Source organism: Rosa chinensis, chromosome 4, assembly GCF_002994745.2.
Source record: "Rosa chinensis cultivar Old Blush chromosome 4, RchiOBHm-V2, whole genome shotgun sequence".
Classification (NCBI taxonomy): domain Eukaryota; kingdom Viridiplantae; phylum Streptophyta; class Magnoliopsida; order Rosales; family Rosaceae; genus Rosa; species Rosa chinensis.
This window is the reverse complement of record NC_037091.1, coordinates 40775225-40799029: the sequence shown is the minus strand read 5'-3', so window position 1 is coordinate 40799029 and position 23805 is coordinate 40775225. Positions and strand designations below refer to the sequence as shown.

General features: G+C 37.7%; 1 protein-coding gene across 1 annotated transcript; it reads right to left on the bottom strand.

Annotated features, from left to right (window-relative positions):
- Positions 1-3354: 3354 nt before the first annotated feature.
- LOC112196021 lies at positions 3355-6926 on the bottom strand. Its single transcript, XM_024336286.2, has 6 exons — positions 6636-6926; positions 6410-6515; positions 5795-5839; positions 5464-5572; positions 4288-4594; positions 3355-3805 (listed from the first exon to the last, which is right to left on the bottom strand). Exons 1-6 carry the CDS (start codon positions 6681-6683, stop codon positions 3614-3616), a joined length of 807 nt encoding a protein of 268 aa, XP_024192054.1. The 5' UTR covers positions 6684-6926; the 3' UTR covers positions 3355-3613.
- Between the last annotated feature and the right edge of the window lie 16879 nt (positions 6927-23805).

Genomic DNA, 23805 nt, shown 5'->3' with positions numbered 1-23805 from the left:
CACTTAGATGCTTCAACCAATTTCAAGCAATCTGATTCAAAGACAATAGGAGCCAACTGAAACTCTGCAGCCAACTCACAAGCCTCCCTACCAGCCATAGCCTCCACAATATCTGGGGATAGCACATTAGATATTTTACCACAAAATCCACCAACAATTGAACCCGTAGAATCTCTGATTAGAACTCCAATACCTCCACAATGAGAATCCTGATTAAAGGCACCATCAATGTTGGCCTTCAGCCAACCACTAGGAGGAGGAAGCCACGACCTCCTTGGTCGAACAACACCTCTACTACGTCTGGAAGTAGATGACTTCAATAACTGAACAAAGTTGCGCACCTGGAAGTAAACCTGATGCAAAGTTTTGAACTTCCTAGACCATAGTCTTTGATTCCTTTCCTTCCATATGGACCACAAAAGAACCAATAGAAGAGCAAATTCGTCCTGAGAAAGAATCTCCAAACAAAATTGGAGCCACGAAGTAATGGACATTGAGGGCAAAACCTCCCGAAAAATTCGATCAAACTCCGGAAACAATTTGAACAAATCACGCACAAACCAACAATCTCTACTGATATGTTCTATTGTTTCGTCATTAGTATTGCAAAAATAGCACCCATTATCAATGAACACATGCCTGGACTGCAGAGTAGAGATGGTAGGTAATATAGAAGAACAAACACGCCAGGTATGAATTTTTATCTTACCTGGCACTTTAGCAAACCAAATCTGCTTCCACAACTGACAACCCAAACTAGAATTAGAAGAACCTGGTGCTGTAGGGTGGAGTAGTGTTAGAGCTAGCCGGTAAGCACTTTTTGTAGAAAATCTTCCTTTAGAATCATAATGCCAGATCATCTTATCCTGAACCATACGGTGACTAAGAGGAATAGACAAGATTAAATGTGCATCCTCAGCAACAAATGTAGCTTCAACAATTGAAGAGTTCCAAGTTAAATCATCATTAATCAGTTCTCGTACCCAAGTAAGAGATGAATTACCACGAATAAGAGGTCGAAAATTCACCGGTCTAGGAATCCAAGGATCCTCCCAAATACGGACAGCAGTACCCCCACCAATCTGCCACCTCAACCCTCTCTTAAGCAGAGACCGAGCCTCCAAAATGCCCCTCCAACAAACAGAGGGTGAAGAAGTTAAGGAAGCATCCCAAAAATTACCTTGAGGGAAATATCTCGCCTGGAATAACCTGCCTAACAAGGATGAGGGATTGCGAATTAACCTCCAACCTTGTTTTGCTAAAAGAGCGATATTATGAGCATATAGATCCCGGAAACCCATTCCACCCTCCTCTTTGGGACGGCAAAGTCTCTCCCAAGACATCCAATGTATCTTAAGGTTATCAGCTTTACAACCCCACCAAAACTTAGCACACATTTGATGTAAAGAATTACAGAAAGATTTAGGGAGCAGGAAACAGCTCATGGAGTAAGAGGGAAGTGCCTGAGCCACAACCCTGATTAATAAATCTTTACCTGCACCACTTAACAGTTTCCCTTGCCATCCTTCAAGTTTCTTCCCGAGCTGTTCCTTAATATAAGCAAAGGTCTCAGTCTTATTTTTACCAACATACGTAGGTAGACCCAAATATTTCTCATGCTTAGGAACAATATCAACCCCCAGATGCGCGGCCAACTCCTGTTGAACATCAGAAGGAACCCCTTTACTGAACACAATTCTGCTCTTGGAAAAATTAACCTGCTGCCCCGAAGCAGCCTCATAATCCAGTAGTACGGATTGGATATGTGAACACTCCTCAAATGAAGCTTTCCCAAATAGCAGACTATCGTCCGCGAAAAGCAGATGATGAATCGTAGGAGCCCCATGACAAACCTGAATCCCTTGGAGGAGACCTTGGGAGGCTTTCTTTTCTAGCAAAGCCGAAAATACTTCTGCACAAAGCAAGAATAAATATGGGGAGAGAGGGTCACCTTGACGTAAACCTCTAGTAGGAGAGAGGTAACCACAAGGCTTCCCATTGATCAGAAAAGAATAACGAACTGTGCTAACACACTGCAAAATGATACGAACCCATGATCGCAGTAGAACTGCCTCCAAAAATACTCATTCCATCCGATCATAGGCTTTACTCATATCTAGTTTCAAAGACATAACTCCCTCTGATTGGGCAGAACTCGTATGAATGAAGTGAGATACCTCATTAGCAATAAGAGAATTATCGGTAATCAAACGTCCAGGAATGAAGGCGCTCTGAAAGGGTGAGATGATTTGTGAAAGAAACTTTTTTAATCTGTTCGCAATCACTTTAGAGCAGATTTTGTACAACACATTGCAGAGTGCAATTGGACGTAAATCAGAGACCTGTGTAGGGTTTTTCACTTTGGGAATCAAGCATACATGAGTATAATTAACAGCTCCCACCAATTGACCTGAGTGTAGAAAGTTTTGAACAACGCTCACGACCTCAAGACCAACCGTATCCCAATAGTGGTGTTTGTTATCTTAGCTAAAATATTAAAAGAATTATATGTGGTGTACGTTTTAAAAACATAAAAACATCTTTAGCTGACTCTCTAACTAATGCAGAAACATTTTGAAAATGCTCGGTTTTTAAAAACTATTTTACCTAAAATTTAACTTAAAAATAGCTACAATTGCTATACATGCTCTAATAACGCTCAAATTATATCTATAGTTCTCATCAATCGGCTGAAGACTACCAAAGGCTCCCCCTCCTCCCCAAATGGTGCTTATAAAATATTGCGCATCACATGTTTACATTTAACGAAAGCATAGACGGACAGACCGATTTAACATTGGCAACGGCATATATCATCTATTTAGTATTTACTTATTTAGAGATAAATTCGTTTAATATCCAATTTGACGTATTGATATTGCATACTTTTGGTAGGGACATTTATCTTCCGCACAACTACATATAAAGACAGAAGATGAAGTTTCCGTGACTCTTCTGGGAAGGGGAGAGTTACATCGTTAACTACTAAAGCAACAATCATATATCATTATCTATACGAAATTTGGCTTAAAACTTTTGTCTGGTTTTTTAGATTGTGGCCAAACGCGTGTGAGGTCCTGACGCAGACACTACTTGCTGCCCTCTGATTGCAAATGCTTGGTAGCGTGTGACAAGACAAACCAACACAATTACTCACCACTGACCATGTTTGGATTTGTTCCTCTTTTCCAACACAATTACTCACCACTGAACATGTTTGGATTTGTTCCTCTTTTCCCTCTTCCGAAAAAAGAAAAAAGGAAAAAGAATTAATTTAACACAGCTTAGAGAATAATAGTCTCATATTGGGGATTTGGTGACCCAGAAATAGGCAATAGCTTTTGCACCAATCTCTGCAAAATAATCACTACTAGCTTTCCACTAATCTTATTGAAGTCTGAAGAGCTTGAATGTAAATCAACCATTGATTCATCAATAACTTCACGGCAGCAGAAAGGAACTGATTTAGCTCGCCTGATACTATTGTAATTCAAGCAGATACCCTACATTGTAAAGGTTTTCAAGCTCATAAAAGTGATAAAACATTAGATAAAAGTATTTCAGAATTCTTTGCAGTGATCTTCTCCAATGGTCAATCATATTCAACTCACAGCTACACATGTTGGAGGTCTGATACGTCTTCCTGATGATGCGTACGACGCTTGCGGTGAGATCGTCTACGGTTACGAGCCTGTGCTTTCGGGGAAAGACTCGAGGTGTCTGGAAGATGAAGCTCCTCCTTTGGTGCTGGATAACCGAAGATATATTCAAAAGGGTCTGCCGTTGCACCAACACTGGAGTTCATCTATAATAAGAACAAGCTGAGTTAGGACATTATCATCATGTGCTATAAAAAGTAGAAGCCACTTCCTCATCATTATTCAGATATCTACACAAAGAAGTCTTTCCAAACGTGCAAGTACAAATAATTTCTATTCTTATACTGTTGACAGCTGATTTCAGCTAATCAACGAAGATGCGCAGACAGACAGACATGCGCACGCACACTTTGGGAGTCTGGGGTCATTATTTCATGGCAATTCAAATTGTATGTATAAATCAAATGTTCTACTAATTCATACAAATTATTTTAAGCACACATAATTTCTTGATAATGACGAGACATGAAACACAAGTTTCTGCAAAATCAGAATCCTTCTTCTTGGCTCCTATCATGATTTTAAAAGTTAATTTCAACAAAGTAGTTTAAGCTCAATCTACTCTGATCCAGGATATAGAAGTCAAGCAAATTCATTAAGAAAATAAATGATCGATTAGTAGACTTACAGGAACTCGTCTAGGGTCAAAATTGATCCGTCTTTTGTTAAAGTCATTCTGGGTGTCACTTTGGGTGTCTTGGGAATCACCATCAAAGGAATTGTGATAGTCACCATGGGAGACAGTGTCTGAATCAGATTGAGAGTTGCTGTCATGTGTTCTTTGACCATGAGCAATATTATCACTAAAGTAATTCCGATAACGCCACCTTATTTTTGGGCGTTCCGAGGTTGAATCATCAAAAACCTCCTCACAATAGAACTGCTTAGAGATAAGCTGCATCCTCTGACGATCGTTCTGATGTTTTGTCACCATTCTGTAATTTGAATCACAATTAGTTTAATAATTGAATGGGACCTAGGGGATGATGTAATGTAGGAGCAGATATTGTTCATTCAAAAAAAAAAAAAAAGGTCCAGTTCTTCATGCTTGGAGAGACCATGCTATTGAAGAGGCAGAAATTTTGAAGTAGTGGACTGTATTGCATTTACAACATAAGGTACTTGTGGGAAAATGTGATGTTGTCAGGCAATACAAGGGATGTTGCATGAAAAAACGAGTGTAGTGTATTAGGCATCTTTCTGTTACGTACTAATTTCATAACTGAAGGGTTTAACTCTAACATTACTTCGTAAGTTCAGTAACAATGTAGCTTGACGTCTCAAAGTAGACAAAATAAAGTTATTTAGAATCTCAGATTAGGATACCCTTCTGCACCACTTAACAAATTGAATTTAAACTGCTAGATTATAATTGGTCGCAAGCTAGAATGACTTTTGATACTAGTAAATACCCAAGCAACTGCTCCTACCAACCATGCTAACAGCCTATTTCTGGGTCACTACCCTCTTTAAACTCATTGACTTGCAACAATTTCTGTTGAACACCTTAGCTTGTTGCAACTCCAACTTATGTGTTACTTCCTCTTAGACTTGGGGCTGATATTTACATTGATGCAGTAAGTGTAAGAAACAACTGAAATCTCTTAAATTATCTAAACTAATAGCTCCTTCTAATTACAACTAATAGAACCTTGGCTAACTTAGATCAGCAGAATGACTGAGATTTCAAGAAATGGCAGATATATTCACTATTCATAATTTCCAGAAGACAATCAGTTTATGTCACAATATTGCTCAAAGTGAAGATTCATCACAGATTATAAAAGGAAGTAACGTGTCTTACATAGTTGCCAACTCTGCCTGCATCGGACTCCCATCCAGTGCAAGAATATGTTCCACACATGAATCTAAGGCTCTAGAAAATCTCCACAGTCCAAACATCGCAGCAGCTCCTACAGATGGGTCAAACTTGATGCAAATGTGGAAAATGATGGATAGCTAAGATCAAGACAAAGAAACCAGCAGCACTTGCCCTTTCATATCAGAGACCTGGGATAAAATCCCATACAATAGAACAAATTGGGGATGGTGTATAGATACAACTGATCTGAAAACACAACAATTGTAGCTTGATAGATTTGCAGGGTAGGGTGTGATGAGAGAGTTTATTTTACCTCCCGAAAGGTTAAGTCGGATCATCTTACTGAGCTTTGATGATGCTGCCACAAAAGAATTGAGATTGAGATAAAGGAAAGGATACATAAATGATTAACAAAAACTAAGAAACAAAAACTCATACAAATAAACAGCTCGCTCATGAGTCGCTATGAAACTAATACGCAGACAGTAATTGAGTTTTTAAACCAGGAAATTGGAAAGCAATTCATATATTTAAACCATGTAATTTGAATTCCAGAACTGCCATATTCTACTTAGGCTTGCCAAAGAAAAGCCCAAAAGAGAAAAAGAAGATAAATTAACAGCAAACCAGAATGTGGATCAACATTCATTGAGTGATTTGTTCTTCTACAACTAGTGTAGTACACATGATATGCTTCAGTTTAGTGCTGTCAGCTGTAAACTTTTCCTCATAACTGCTTTAAACTAAGTATTTTGATCACTAGTCAAAATACTTTAGAACCCATGTTTCTGTATGCAAAACCAAAGGATATTGTTGCAAGTAACTGAAAATGACCCAAACTAACTTCTGTTTGCGTTGACCATTACAACCTCAGTAGGAACCCAAGAACATCTACAATATCTCAACATTGACAGTAAATAAGAGAGACCTGTCCAGGCTACAACACCAGCTGCAAGACCTCCGAATGTGAACTCCCTCATCGCCTTAGACTTGCAATCTGAAAGAACCCTTACTTCTTCAGGCGTCAACTTCGCCTGCGAACATTACAAACACAAACATCAGACATCCGGCCTCAATTGAGCAAAATGTGAATTGGGTTTAAGGGATTTTGGTGAAAGATGAAAACTTTGTTGAAATTTTAGTGAGGGTTTTACCTGTTTGGACCTGAGATTGTTCTCCAGCTCAAACAAAGCGTCACCCATTTCTCTTTGGAGCTTTCAGTTCATTACAGTCTGCTTGTGCTGATGGTTTGTTTTCAAATTGCAAATAGTCTGCTTCGTTTTCCTTTTCGATTAACTCAAATTCACCGATCCAGAATTCATGATCACCACCCGTACACGTTTTATGGAGATTGGCCCGAAAAGTTTGCCACTGCCCCAAAATGGTTTTGATGAAGCCTTGGCCCAACACTAATCCAGAATATTGCTCTGCTGTGATAGTGGCTAGATGGGTTGGGTTACTTTTAAGTACATACAAATTTTATGAACTTTTGTTTTTTTAAGATTCAGAATTCAGTGGGACGCTCATCCTCACGTCTTTATTTTTATCATTTAAACCAATACCTATAATATTATATATGTACCAATATTAGAATAATATGCACATTTCACTAAAAACACAAATATATATATATATATATATATATATTAATATATATACACACTAACGCACATTTCATTATATACATTTCAAACACAAGTGCAAAACAACAGATGATTAGATGAAGAAAGCAATTTCATTGGACTAAACATAATTATCCAATTACCGTTGACCAAACATAGTCATCCAATTTAGTGATTGACCAAAACACAATTCCCTTTGACAGTTTGACCATTTCTATCTTTTGACTTTTTCATATAATTGATAATCAAACAAGCTGCAAGCCCAAACATATAAATCAAGACTCACAAACGCATAATCAAACAATGAAGACTCAACAAGCCACATAATCAAACAGCAAAGCAATTTCATTCCAAAGGAAGACTCACAGACGCACGCGGCATGTCAACACGACCACACCTCCAGTCTAAAATCTGAAAGCAGTCACCAAGACACCGACTCACCTCGTCGACCTCCGGACTCCGAGTCTCCTCAATTTCAAGCAAAAACACAGAGGTAAGATACTCAATTTCAAGCAAAACTCATCAATTATAATATGAAATTCAAAGTGGTTGACTGCTTGTTTGAAGAATTCATACCTGTACTGAGTTGAACGAAGTGGGTTCATGAAATTTCATATGAGACTTGAGAGAGAGAGAGAGAGAGAGAGAGAGAGAGAGAGAGAGACTGAGGACTGAGGAGTGAAGAACGAAGGCTTGTTGAGGAGTGAAGGACTGAAGGACGAAGTTGAGGGAGTCTGAGGACTGAGGAGTGAAGATTGAAGAAAGAAGGCTTGGCTGAGGAGGATGAAGTCGCACAGCGGTCAGTATGTCACTAAATATATCTTTATTTTTTTTTCTATAGGCTTAGGGGTAAGAATAGATATGCCCATACTTGAGGCATTTTTAGCTCAAATCTCAGTTGGATTATAGCCCAAGGAGCCTACTACACAGTTCCGCCCCTGTGTGATTATCCATTTTTTTATCCTATGGATTAATCCAGTTCTACGGGGCAGTGACACTAGTATCTTTGAGTAACAGTGACATGCATCAAGAAAAAAAAAACTAAAAATTGATTGCATGTGGCACACACAATTCACAAGTCTTACATTTTAAGAGGTAATTATTATACAAGATGTCTAGATGATATCAGTGGTGGAGATTTGAGGATCTAGGTATAGGCTGAGGCGGACTCAAGCCCGTCCGAGATTTTTGGGCTTAAAAAAAAAATTAGATGTATACTTTTTTTTCTTTTTAATTGGGTATTGTCCATATTGAAGCCGAGTAACCCACTTGAAGTACTCCCCACTCCCGACTCCAGAACTCGACTATGGCCTATTCAAACTAGAGAATCGTCTCTCCTCTTGCGGCTCTGCCCTTCTCCACTTCTCTCAGAGATCAAGTCGTATCTACTTCTCTTACTCTCCCTCTTCAATTTGGGGCAATGAATTCAATGTAAGTTCAATTTTGTTTAATTGAATCAATCCAATTTGGGGCAATTTATAGGGTTAAGGATTGATGTGAAATTCAATTTCATAGGTTGTATTGGATTGAAGATTTCGTGGATTGAAGAATGAAGGTTGCAGTCAAATTCTCTTGCTCTGGAAATCTGGTATGCAGCATTCTCTCCGTTTCCTTGTTCTACAAATCTACAATTTATTGTTTAATTGATGTGGATTTAAATGTTTAATTGATATGGGTAAGTGGGTTTGATTGATTTCAAAACTTATCAAGGTCGATCAGTGGGTCTTCTTTCTGCTGTGCAATTGTTGTGCGTTTAATTGATTTCAATACTTATCAAGGTCAGTGGGTTTAATTGATTTCAATACTCATCAAGGTCAATGGGTTTAATTAAAGTATAATGCAGCAATTGTTGTGCTAATGAGTAATCAAGTTTGGGTTTAATCAAGTTGTATAACGATGCTCTGCTAATCAAGTTTGGGTTTAATTAAAGTGATGTGCTAATCAACTTTGTGTTTCAAACATGAGGCTTCTTTCTGTTTGTTTGTTTAATTGTGAATGGCACTATGAATTGGAACTACGAACTGGAACACAAAGTGAATGGCAAAAGCTTGAGTCCATTATTAGAGTAGTAAAATCTACTACTTTCCAAGGTACTTTTTTCTTTTATTTTCATTGTGCATATAAAATTGTGGCTTTTTTTTTTTTGTTAAATTAGTTATTATGAAAAGTAGTTAATTAAAAGTTAATTTCTTAATTTATAGGTGTTAGAGTCAAATGTCAAATCATGAGCCAAAACTGAAGCGATCAAAATTCATTGACACATGGTTTAAAAGAACAAATGCTGAATCTATTGACAATGAATCGGCGATCAAAAAGTTTGAAGCTTGTGGAACTCGTAGAATTAGATTTAGTTAGTTTAGGATCTTATATTGCATTGCACGTTTATTTTATTTATTTTATTTTTGTATAGATATGCATTCGAGGGGTAAGGGTCACTACGTCCCCCATGACTATGTGTACTTTTTTTCTAAATTAATAAAATTCTCTCGCACCGTCAAGATTCTCCATAATATATATATATATATATATATATATATATATTGTTTAAGAAATCCAAGCCCGCCCAAGGGTTCAATCTTGGATCAGCCATTGGTGGCGGATCCAAGTACTTGAATGGGAGGACTCAAGTCCACTCAAAATTTTTGGGCTTAAAAAAAAAAACTATATGTTTACTAATTTTTTTTTTTTTTTTTGTAATTGTGTATTGGCTTTGTCAAGCCCACCCGAACTCCCAAACTTGAAACCCCCAAAGTTCAGTCAACCTTTTGGTTCTCACTCCCTCTCAGTCTCTCACGTTCTCTTAGATAGACAAAGACCAAACCTTAGACCCTTAGTCCGTCGACTCTGTCCATCTCTTCGTCTTCTACTCTTCTTCTTCAATTTGGGCCAATCAATTTAATGTAAGTATGTGTTTAAATTCCCTTCAATTTAATCAATTCAATTTGGGGCAAATTTTAGGGTTAAGGATTGATGTTGAATTCAATTCGTTGCAAATCTCACATGTTTGGGCAGAGACGATCATATTTGTTGCTTCAATCACACGTTCTTTGCCTTCGTAGAGTCGTGGTTCACTCTCAAGAGGTAAACTTCTCTTTTTCTTCGGGATTTTCGTTTCTTACTTGGGTTATGTAATTTTGCTGCATTTTTTCTATTGTTACTTAGTTGGTTTGATACTTTGATAACTTGATTAAGTGAATATGTAGCTTATTCCAACAATTGTGGGTGGGAATTCAAATCCATTTCGATTTTGCCTGAATAATTTTAGTTTTGGTGGATTGGTTAACTAAGGTTGATTTATGTTGGGTTGAAGGAATATCTAAATCTTGTTATTAAATTACAGTTTGCTGTTCCTCAATAGATAAGGTGTTCAATTTGTATATCATTGTTGTTATTAATTTTGTTTTGATTATCGCAACAACAGCGTGGTTGTAAAAGGGAAGAGGTCTGATCCATTGAAGCATAGGAGAAGTTCAAAAGAAATATAGCAGAAATCCTCAACTTATATCTCCTAAACACAAACCAGAATATTTTGATGCTTTCCAATCCATTCGAATCCGACATATTTACCGTGAAGCAAATGGTGTTGCAAATAGGCTTGCACATCTTTCTAGTAGTTGTTCCGTTGATGATGTTTGGTTAGGGGAGACACCTGCCATAATACAGGATGTTTTTTATGAGGATTATTGTCATTGTTTATCTGTAGCTCGGGGTATAGGTGCTCTGTCCCCCCTGATGCAAAATTTTACTATTAATATAATAAATGGAACCAGGCGTGGGGCTGAGCCTCCCAGCTAGGATGGGTTCCAAACCCTTTTAAAAAAAAAAAAAAAAAACACAAACCAGAAAACAAAGAGAAAAAGGAGCCAAAAAAGAAACAAGTGGTATGTGATAACAATTAAACATTGATTAGTTGTTTGACACCATTCATCTAAAAAAAAAAAAACATTGATTAGTTTACCTCCCTGGTGTGTTTCACAACTAAATATTGGTATGTGTTAACAATTAACATTGATTAGTTTAAATATTGGATTATTCAATATAAAGCTTTTCCTTTTTCTTCCTTAATTCTTCATATAGTCATGACTAACGTTGCTTAAACATTAATGCTCTTTTGGTAGATTGATGCAGATTTGATATTTGGAGGCTTTTCCTTTCTTTTGGATTTCATGACCAGCAGTATCTCTCTTGGATTGCATTGCATGTTTATTTTATTGTTGATTTTGTTCATTTTAGTATAGATAATAAGGCTCACTACTTCCCCCCCCCCTGACTGGGTGTATCTTTTTTTTTTTTTATTGTTATTAATAAAATTTTCTCGCACGGTTGAGATTCTCCACAGTATTTTTTTTTTGGCATGTTAAGAAGACCAAGCCCACCTAGAGTTTCAATCCTGGATCCGCCCCTGGATGATATGTGAGCTAGAGGTAATGTTCCATAAATGTCTGGTAATAGCCGACTTATTCCAACTAATATATGATTGAATGAACAATCAAATAACAAATTATAAATCTGACATGTGGAAGTCGAATGTTGTTTTGGACAGAAAGAATAAAAACTTGCATCAACGCATGTAAAAAGCATCTACTCTAATTACAGAAACAATCATTGGGAATAGGGATGCCCCACATAGTCATACCCCTCAAGAGGTAATTATTAATACAAGAAGTGCATATGGTATGTCAGTAAGAGACAATGTTCGACAAATGTCTGATAATAATCGTCTTATTCTAACAAATGTATGATTAAATCAACAACTAAAGGAAAAATCATAAATATTTACACATGCAAGTCGAACATTGTTTTGGGCATAAAGAATAAAATTTGTATCAGCGCATGCAAAAAATATTTACTTCAATTTTAAAAATAGTCATTAGGAATGTGGACAACCCGCATAATCCTACCTTTTCAAGAGGTAAACTATGCTCTCTGTCTCTCTTGTCGAACGTGCGCGCGTGTGATTGCATGTTGCACTCACAAGTTAAAAGTTATCGACATACATTTATTTCAGAAGATGGTGCACTTGTACACTAAGTTGGTAAGTAACTTTTAAGTATATGAACTTGTTAACGTTAACATTATTATGTTAATAGAAAATATTTGATGACTAGTGAAATAAGTCAATAAGTGATTATTTAGGCTAAGTCGGTTATTTTGTCAAAGAAAATTTAATTGTAAACAAATTGTTTCTTTCAGCACGCATCTCATTAGTTTGTTTGTTTGTTTTTTTTTTTTTTGTACTCACATAAATATAAGTAATATAGTTTGTTGTCTGTCTTATGCTTTTAGAAAGATAGATACACTCGACCAGTTATATACCTCTAATTTACAATTAAAGTAAACCACTATTATTATGAAGAACGCTTGAATTGAGAAAATTTCAAAGTCATAATTAATGGAGATATATTATTGTTGTGTATGAAGAAAACACTAAGTTGTTATCTCTGACATACCCAGATTGGATACTTTTAGGGAGATTACTAAATTTCCCAACATACCTAACTGTTTAACTGATTATCCAGCATACATAACAGTTTACCATTTTAATCAATTATCCAGCTTACATATTATATGTTTTTTTGGTACTTTGTTCAGTATTAAGAATTAAATTATCATACTTACGATAACTTACTCAAGTACTTGTAATGCTTAATTGCTGCAAATTCTGATTACTTAGAGAGCTACTTAGTTAGAGTCCTAACCCTAAGAGAAATGGAAAACAAAGGAAATAGAAAAGCAAAAGGAAAATTCAATTCAATTCTTAGATGATCTTTACAATGCGGCTAGACTCCAGCTATATAGTTGAAATAAATGACATCATTTCGACATATTTGGACCTACTATGAGCTTACATAACCAAAAGAGCTATTATGGGCTTGGATACAAATTTGGGCTTGGTTGATCACAGAGTTGGATACTAACAACACCACCCCTCTTCAATTGAAACTTGACCTCAAGTTTAAGAAATAATTTGCTGCTCAAGCAAATAGCCACAATCTCAAACCAGAATTTTGAAATTACATAACCATCCTGCATTGTTTCCTTGTAAGTCACCCCTCCTACCCATGAATACAGTTTATACAAATCAAAGCATCTCACCAATAAATAATGGAAATCTGTCCTCTTGTCTAAGTTCATGAAATTTGCAGCAAGTGAATCAACTTAAGGCTTATACCTTATCTCCCAATCCAGTTCAATCTTAGCAAGCACTGAAATGCTATACAGAAAGTAACCCAAGTGATAATGGTGATCAATGTAAAGTCCAAACCCGAAGTCTGCACCATAATCCAATGATCCTTGTTTAGTAAAATTTCCACCCCATTTAATCTCACAAGAACCATTTTTACCAAGAATTCCATCTAACCATGACTCAATTGTATCCCTCAAGTACTTCTCAATCGCTAGAATCACCAGAAACTCAGCTGTTAACTTCACAGTAGCATTTGCAGCTTTTACAATAGGAATGTAAAAGAATATGAAAATAATGGTGATGATCCAACTTCTGGAACATTGATGCAATAGACTCTTCAGTGCATAATTAGGTATAAGGGCTATGTGAATAAGCTTCTTTCGACTTTTGGGGAATCAAAATTCATCAGAGATGTTGGCAACTATGGATTGAGAAGATGAGGAATGATCATAATATCTATTACAGAGTGTAGAACCTAACAGTTTGAAGTCTTTCTTGCTGGTTGTTTCAAAATCATGATCTACGAAAACCATGGAATTGCAATATGAAACAAAGGATATGAGATTGTTTAAATTGCATACCATAATTACAATTAGTCCACCACTCCCTGTTTGCTTTTGAGCTTCTGCTTCTAGCTTTGAAATCTCTTCCTTATAATTCAATGAGCTTCTCAAATAAATGTTGCTAATTATATCCCTCACTTTGCCCTTTGTGTGCCACAAACACATGTTATAGTGAGCCATATGAGAATCTAAGTTGGTAATGTGCAAGTCTTCACCAGAATAAAAAACAAGTCCAATAGCAACTGCTCCAGTGGGAGTGATGTGAAATTCAATATCAAACATAAGCTCTTCTCTCATTTTCACCTCTTTAAGGTCAATATACAACTCTGCCCTTTTCGCTTGCCAATGAAGACGCTCAATCTGCTCTCTAATATCTGCCATAATTTTGAGCAAACTCACAAGCAAAATAGCAAATTCTTTCTCCAACTCCTTTACAAACACATAGAACTATTTCGAAACCTAACATCATTCTTAAGAAGTTTCACATGTAGAGGACGAGCCAACATAAGCAAATCCTCATATGCTTTTGTCTCCCACTGATACTCCAAATTAAACCCATCTTTGAACATGGTGGGGATAGAACAACTATGTATCCATCATTTCTATTCACAAGAAACTATTGAATTTAATGCCACAAGAGATAAGCCCCCCAGGTATCCTCATATTCCCTGCAAACTCTTTACTTAGCTTAAAATGTTCATCTGTTAAATGAGTGTGGCCACCACCTTTATCACAAACATTCTTATCGAATCCAGAGAAGCATAATTGCAGTACATAGTGACTACTCTACTTTGAACGCTCAAAGTAATGCTTAAGTCTTGCACACAATGCATTAAAAACATTCACCACAGAACATGTACCACCAATATTCTTTCCATAATTATAGCACTTAGGTAAGGCATACTGGAAGTAATTTCCTGCCATAGCCAACAGGCTATCAAGCTCTGTAAGTTCACCTGTCCTATTTTTATCTGCATCTTCCTCCTTTGGTACAAGACCTCTAGTTGGGGACATCGCCTGAGCTAGTCCTAGAGAAGTTTGAATTGATGACAGCGGCAGCGAGCTCCCTAATTCAATGGATTGTGGATGTTGTGATAAAGAACCTAAAGGTGCAGGCTCACCATTTCTATCAATTTTACTCCCAAAACGTTCATTAGTATTCACTTCTTCATCTGATCCTGACACAATCTGCCATTTAACTCTCTGACAACCATCACCATGACTTAGAGAACAGTCGCCATAACTCTCTACACTTGAGTAAGAACCAGTACCCGATTCTCGTTCCAACTCTTCCAACAATTGTTTAGCAGGTACAAAGTTCCCAAATATAATGTTGTCATTTTCCCTTTCATCGTCCTTATCATCATCATCAACTTCACAATCTTCAGCTTCAAGTTCTTTTTCCTCTCTCTCCTGGAAATCAACTTCATCAACACCAGCAACATCAGTTTTCAACTCCACATTCCTTGACTCAGTAATAACCACTTTGTCATACTCGGACTGCAATTCAACATAATGGCTAATTTGGTCAAATCCATTCTCCAAGCTCACAACTATTGGAACCTCAATGTCTTTAATTTCAGATTCCACCATCGTGCTCAAACAGCCAATAGCTTGCACTTGAAAGGAGCCCGCAGTCATAATCGGAAAAGAACCCGGTGAGTGAAACAAGTTGATCTCCAGGCCCATCTTAGTCAACCCAGTTCCCGACTTCTGAGCTCCCCATTCCCGATTAAGCTGCTGAGGATGATAAGACTAAGGAGGTCCGTGAGGAAGAGATTGAGGGTGATAATGGTGTCCATAATAAGGAGTAGGTAGTGGCGAAGGAAAAGAGCCCGGCGGGGGAGGTAGGTGGTTGACATGAGGTGGCCGACTCCACTGTGGTAGAGGCGACGGGGACTATAATGAGTGGTACTAGTATTGGTTCAAGTACCATGTGTCTTGCTGCTGGTAGTGGTAGGGATCAAAGGTGGCTAGTGGTGGTGGCGGCGGTGGCCTCATGTACTGTTATTGCTGCAGTTTGTAAGAATCCATGGTCTCGAATTACAACACCGAAGAGATAGGTTGAGTCACTGACGAAGATATGATCGCTACTGGAGAGGTCGACTGAGAATCGATTTGAAGCACAGAAGGCTCAATCACCTGAGCTATTCATCCCAATCTCAGTTGTCTAAACTCGTTTAATATATTAGACTGGAATAAAGTCTGTTCTGTCGCCATTGATGCCATAGATTTCTGAAGTTCATGGAATCCTACCGCTGTCTCTTCTATCTCGATTTAGAGCTTCATCCTCAAATTACTTGGGTCAGGTGGACACAGCAGAGTTGATGAATATTGTGGTGGATCTCCAACTCTCCTCGGCCCCATGATTTGGAGCTCTGATACCACTTGTTAGGGTCCTAACCCTAAGAGAAATGGAAAACAAAGGAAATAGAAAAGCAAAAGAAAAATTCAATTCAATTCCCAGATGATCTTTACAATGCGGCTGGACTCCAACTATATAGTTGAAATAAATGACATTGTTTTGACATATTTGGACCTACTATGGGCTTACACAACCAAAAGAGCTTTTATGGGCCTGGATACAAATTTGGGCTTGGTTGATCACAGAGTTGGGCTTGGATAATATGGGTCTAGACCCAAAGAAGGTAGGACAATAAGAAGAAAAAAGGTAATTGCAGAGAAATGAAAAGCAACTTGTTATATTCATTGATAATTCTCTCAGAGCCTCAGGCCAGTACATATAGCATAGAAACGTGAAAGGAAAGAAATTGGACAGCTGTCCAATTTCAGATAAAGATCAAATCATTGGTGACTCATCACAATTTTCCCTGAGAACTTACTGCTAGATAACAAATGAAAACAGTAAAAGCAAGTTGAATATTGGGTCAAAGCCCCAACATTCCACCTCCCTCGACAGAAACCATCACAAACTACCCTTGAAAATCAGGAAAATGTAGTTGAAATTCATCTGCACTCTCCCATGTAGCGTCATCTTCAGAACCATTTTTCCATTGAACTAACCACCTTACCTCAGGATTGTTACACTTCTTGAATAAACTCCTCTGTAATATCTTTGCTGGAACCCAGTTACTCTTGTTAGTATCAAAGCTAGGAGGTAAAGTTGGAGATGGAACTACTGAACTTCCCAGTTTCTTCTTTAAAAGTGACACATGAAAAACTGGATGCACCTTTGCAGTCACAGGTAGCAGCAATTTGTAGGCGACTTTGCCAATTTTTTCAATCACCTGATAAGGGCCAAAGTATTTTGGAGCAAGTTTGTGGGATTTCTGACTTGCACTGACTTTTGCTTGTAAGGTTGCAACTTCAGGAACAACCAATCACCAACATCAAACTCCCTCTCGGTGTGATGTTTGTCATAGTATACCTTCATCCTTGCTTGGGCTTGTTCCATGTTAAACTTGAGGTTGGACAATAGTTCATCCCTATTTCTCAATAACAGATCCACTTAATGAACAACAGTACTACCTGGAACATATGTTCTAACTTGGGGAGGAGGGATCCCATAAAGAGCTTGATAAGGAGACATCTTAATAGATGAGTGGTAAGAGGTATTGTACCACCACTCAGCCCACAACAACATTTCTGTCCACTGACCTTGTACCTCAAAAATCAGGCATCGTAGATACTGTTCCAGAACCCTATTTAAACATTCAGTTTGACCATCTATTTGGGGATGGTATGCAGTGCTCATACATAAAATAGAACCTTGTAACTCAAAGAAATTTTTCCAAAATGCACTAAAAAATATGGGGTCCCTATCACTAATAATATTGTCAGGCATTCCATGAAATCTAAAAACCTCTTGAACAAATAATTCGACCACACTTCTAGCAGTATAAGGGTGCTTGAGAGCAATAAAGTGTGCATATTTAGTAAGCCTATCAACAACTACCATAATGGAAGTTTTACCTGCAGAGTGAGGAAGGCCATCAATGAAGTCTATCGAAATATCAGTCCAAAAGCCAGTGGGAATAGGGTTAGGTTGCAGCAATCCGGGAGGTGAAATTGTCTCATAGTGAACTCGCTGACAGATTAAACATTCAGAAACAAAAATTTTAACTTGCCTTTTGATTCCAGGCCATAGAAAACTTCTAGAAACCCTTTTGTAAGTTCTTAACCAACCCGAGTGTCCTCCACTCTTCCCACAGTGAAACTCCTTGATAATTTTCAACCTCCAACCATCAGCATCAAGGACATAAACTCTCTTCTTATAAAGCAACTGACCATTACAGTAAAATCCTTGGAAGTGATAGTTCCCTGCTCAATGCTTTCTATCAACTTGTAAGTTTCACAGAGTGATTTTTGCACACAGTATATATGTCACTCATGAATGTAAACATAGGACTCGAAATTCCCATAAAAGAGTTTAACTCACCATGTCTTGATAAAGCATCAGGGACAACATTAGTATTACCAGATTTGAAAACAATGCTATAGTCATACCTGAGTAACTTTAATAGCCACTTTTGTTATGCAGGGGTGGTAATCCGTTGGTTCAAAAAGTACTGAATAGTCCGGTGATCTGTAATTATCCTGAATGAATGTCCCAACAAATAAGGTCGCCAGTGTTCAACTACAAAAATAACTGCTAGCATCTCCTTATCATAAACACTAAATGCTAAATGTTTGGGGGCTAGAGCTTTGCTAAGATATGCTATGAGGTGACCTTCTTGAGAAAGAACTGCTCCAATCCCAAGGCCTAAAACATCACATCAACATCAATTTTTTTTTTTTTTTTTTGTGAAATCAGGTAAACCTAACACCGGTGTTGAACATAAAGCTGCCTTTAGCTCTTCAAAAGACTTTTCAGCATCTGAGGTCCAAACAAAATTGTCCTTCTTAAGCATGTTTGTCAAAGCTTTTGCAATGATTCCAAAATTCTTCACATACTTTCTGTAATACCTCGCCATGCCTAAGAAACCACGTAATCCCTTAAGAGTCATAGGTTTCGTCCAATTCTTGATCGCTTCAATTTCTTTAGGATCAACTACCACCCCTTCTGCTGAAATAACATGCCCAAGGTATTCCACACTTTTAGCACCAAATGTACACTTGCTCATCTTAACCTTTAAATGATGTTTCTTCAAAATAGAAAAAACCATAGTTAGATGTTGAAGATGCTCTGAAATGGATTTATGTAAATAAGAATGTCATCAAAAAACACTAGGATAAATTTGCTCAAGTGTTCCTTGAATATATCTTTCATCAAGGATTGAAAAGTGGAAGGAGCATTGGTGAGACCAAACGGCATCACAAGGAACTCATAGGGCCCTTGGTGCGTTCGAAAAGCTATTTTGTGTACATCAGCCGGGTGCATTCGTATCTGATGGTAACCTGACCTCAAATTCAATTTACTGAAGTACACTGAACCATGTAGCTCATCTAATAACTCATCCACAATTGGTATGGAAAACTTATCCTTGATTGTTACCACATTAAGAGACCTATAATCAACACATAACCTGTTGCTGCCATCTTTCTTTTTTACCAAAATTACTGGGGAAGAGAAGGGACTAGTACTTGGTTGTATCTCTCTTCCTGCTAAAAGTTATGCACATATTTTTTCCACCTCATTTTATTGAAACTATGGATATATACCGATAAGGCCGTACATTAACAAGAATAGAACTTGGAAGCAATTCTATTATGTGATCATGTAATCGAGGAGGAGGTAATCTAGTTGGATTTTCAAAAAGTGTCGCAAAGTCATCAATTAAAGAAACAATAGCAGGATGAACATCCTTCAACTTTTGGTTATCAGTAGCAAAAATGGCTAATAGTTCAATAAACACAGCTTCCTTTTCTTGCTTTAATAATATGGTTATAGTGGCAGAACTCACCATTGAAATTTCACCAGCAAGAATACCCTGTAGAAAGTAAGATTTTCCTAGCAAAGTGAATCACATTGACATTTTTTCAAAATTTCAGATTATATCACCCAAGGTTCTCAGCCAAGCAGCACCTAATAGAATTTCACAACCATTAACCCAGGAAGAACGAACACTTCTGTGTCTATAGGCGTATCTTGTCATTGTAACTGAATTTGTAATTTCCCGGCTGATTGTACCTTTGATCCATAAGCAAGGACAACCAATAAAGAACTACTATAATCAACCTTGATATTACCGTCTTGCAACAAACTCGGGTGGATAAATGAATGAGTAGCCCCCCCATCAATGAGAACATGGACTTCCTTTTTGTTAAAAATCCCCTTGAGTTGCATAGTCGTTGGGTTATCAACACAGTTGATCACATGTAAGGTGGTTGTCTTCTCATTCTTACTGTCTCCACATATTTCATTGGAATCACTTTCATCAAGGTCCGCATGGGAATCAACTATTTCCTCCTCAGGGATGCCTTCGATCAATCAACAATGCTCTTCCTTGACCAACTGTTCGTTTGCATACATGGCCTCCCTTATACGGTTCATCACAGAAAAAACAAAGTCCCCTAGCTCTTCTTTCATGGTAATCATTTTGAGTCCGTTTTTTGTCTAAGCTACTACTAGCATGCAAGTTAGATCGCACAGGTTGAGAAGGAAGAGGTCTCCATGTTGATGTATGGGCAGCCCTTGATGTAGAATTAGTAAGAACTGGAATTCTATGTGCAACGGTAGGGTTTGAGAATTGAGATATTTGTGAAAAGGACCTTGTACTTCTATGACCAGCATGTCTTTCTTCAAATATCATGGCCAACTCATAAGCCTAGTACAAAGAAGTTGGTCTCATTGCTCTCACATCAACTTGAATGTATTCCTTGAGTCCTCCCAAGAAACAGGCGAGCAAAATGTCATCTGAAAATCCTGAGCTCTTCTTGCATATTTATTAAACTGCGATTTAAATTCACTCACTGAACCAGTTTGATTCAATCTAATTAAGGCAGACTAATAATCAGTTTGGTTATGGGAACCAAATTCTCATTAAGAGATCAGCAAAGCCACGCCAATTTCCAGGATATTGGTGTCTAAACAGGTGCCAAACATCAACTGCCTCATCAGTGAGATGCATAGCTGCAATGGAAACCTTTTTGTCCTCCGAAATTTGATAAAACTCAAAATATTGCTCCACCTTATTAAGCCGTTATAATGGATCACCATCACTAAATGTTTGAAACTCCAACCTCATTTGCCTCATAGTTGGAAGATTAGGATCCATCTCAAACTGACCTTGAAGTTGAGGTCCATGCTGCAAGGGACCCCCATGAAATTGATTTTGAGAGTAAGGGTACTGTGTTTGCGGTGCTTGGTAGAGCTGTGGTTGCTGGAAGTGAGTATAAGAAGATGGAATTGTGGAGTATGTTGGTGGTGCATAAGATGGAATGGTCTGAGTAGACATCTGTGATGTAAGGTAATGATTCACAGCAAACGGTAACGTTTGCCTAACATTCTGCTCCTAATAGTTGGGTGTGCTCAAGGATAGTTGCCATGGAGGTACAGCTGATGAGTGATTAGACTGTCCTTGCTGTAAGGGACCCCCAAACACATAGTTTCCATGGACATAATGCATAGATGATGTAGGTAAGCCATGAAAAAATTGTGGATTATAAGCTGGTACATTAGTATATTGATTAGGAACCATAGTATGTTGATAATAATGAGATTGATATGGAAATCCATCGTAATCATACCCTTCAACTCTATCTCTAAACTGAAATGCATCATTCAACAATCGTTCCCTACTTGACATATCACTAATAACAACGAGACTACCACCAGTAGCAACCACTTTACCATTTTGTATACGAGTACTACTAGCTCCAGATCTAACATGAGTAGTAGCAGGAGGACTAGAAATGGGCATAGCAGGAGTTGCAGAAGGAACGAGTATACCTGAAGAGGCTTCCTCTGGAGTGATGCTTAAGACTCCCAACCCTTAAGGACAAATTGGTTCTGAGAATGAAATCCTCAAATTTTCTGGTTCAGAGGCCGGGATAGAACTGGAATGCAGTGGGTTTGGAGAGACTGAAATAGAGTTAGAGCGGGGCATATAGTTGACTCGGAGAGCTCGAAGCTCTTCTAGTAGCTGAGAGCAAATTTCTGCATTCTGAGCATGAATCTTAGCATTTTCAGAGCAGATCAATGCTTGAGCAACCCGAATTTCATCAACCGAGTCGTGCACCGCTTGAAGTTGAGCCTCTGCCACCGCTTGTTGTGGTAAATAATCCATCTCAATAGCCGAAAGTTCCTTCGACGACTGAGGATTGGTGCCGCCCTTACACGATGGTCCCATGAGTGTGAAGCTCTTATAAAAGATAATATGGGTCTGGACCCAAAGAAGGTAGGACAATAAGAAGAAAAAAGGTAATTGCAGAGAAATGAAAAGCAACTTGTTATGTTCATTGATAATTCTTTCAGAGCCTCAGGCCAGTAAATATAACATAGAAACGTGAAGGGAAAGAAATTGGATAGCTGTCCAATTTCAGATAAGGATCAAACCATTGGTGACTCATCACAATTTTACCTGAGAACTTACTGCTAGATACCAAATGAAAGCAGTAAAAGAAAGTTGAATATTGGGTTAGAGCCCCAACATTAATAAAAAGAAGATTTCATAGTTTCTCATATTCCAAGAAACTTGAGAGAAAATGTTTAAACCACTTTATTATTTACCAAAGTTTCAAAATATTTATTTTTCAATCCCATGAGGGTGATAATTGTATGTGATAATTTTACAGGAGATATCCATTTATTCAAACTTGAGATAATATCCTCACAAGCTTCAACTTTCTTCACCCTCAAGGGTTAGCAGAATACTTATTAAATTTAACTTAGTCGGACACAACTGATTTGTTTTATTTTCAACATAAAGTAAGGTAAAAAATAAGACACTCAACAAGTATTAACTTTTTGGACAAAATACTGTTTACTCCCTATACTTATAGGGTTTCGACATTTCAGTCCCTGACATTTCAATTTTACATATAAACTCTCTAAACTCTCTAATTTCACTCAATTGGTCATTTCCGTCAAGCCTCCGTTATATTGTTGACGTGGCAGTCATTCCCACATTAAAATATATTTTCTACCCTCATTTACTCTTTTTCGATTTATTTTTTTCTCTCTTTTTTTATTTTATTTTTTACCTCTTTCTTCTTCTTCTTCTTCTTCTTCCATCATGTCTCTGCACTTCGGCCTTCTCTTCCTCCACTCTGGTCTCTTTTTCTTCCACAAAATTTGACCAAACTGAACTATTTACAATCCCAAAACATTTTCCACAACATCAAGTGAACTATGAACACAATTATACATATTCCAATATCATCTAAAACATTTATTCCACTTGCCAACCTCAATTAGCCAGTAGAACAATCATCTCAGTTTAGCACAAGCACACCATTAAAGTACAAACTCTTGCAAAATCACAGAAACTATATAAATCGCCCTCTCAATTACACAAAACATAAACAAGAAGCCACAAATGAAAAAAATTCAGCCTAAATTTCTCAAATTCCACAGAGAAGAGCTACAAGTTCCATCGATCAAGAGAAAAATCACATTGAACTAGTTTTTGTTTAAAAAAAAAAAAGTAAAAACACTTATACACAGTCGTAGTGTACCAGATGAGAGTTTGGGAAAAGCATCACCGGCGGTTATCATAATCGACGACCTCGGAATCGGTGAAGGATCTGGAGTGCTGGACTAACGAGCGTCCGATAGAGTTGACATGGGAGTCCTTAAACCAGAAGAGCTTGCCTTTCTTGAGGACGAACCAGCGACGGCGGTGGTGAAGGGGATGAGGAAGAGGTTGCTGGAGATGGTGTGGAGAGAAAGAGGCTAGATATTCGGAAGATGAAGCAGAGAAAAGCAGAAGTAGCGGCGGAAAAATAGGAAGAGATGGCGCATAGCAAATCGTTGATGAGCACACCGGATCGTTGAATATCAATTGAAGGCCGCATTTACGCCTTGTTCTTGATCTTCGATACCTCCTCC

Excerpts from the sequence above, each read along its gene's own strand:
- LOC112196021 (XM_024336286.2), bottom strand. The coding sequence starts at position 6,683 with ATGGGTGACGCTTTGTTTGAGCTGGAGAACAATCTCAGGTCCAAACAG. Across the intron at positions 6,516-6,635 it reads ACAATCTCAGGTCCAAACAG|GCGAAGTTGACGCCTGAAGA; the intron begins GTAAAACCCTCA and ends TAATGTTCGCAG. Across the intron at positions 5,840-6,409 it reads TGGTGTTGTAGCCTGGACAG|CATCATCAAAGCTCAGTAAG; the intron begins GTCTCTCTTATT and ends CTTTTGTGGCAG.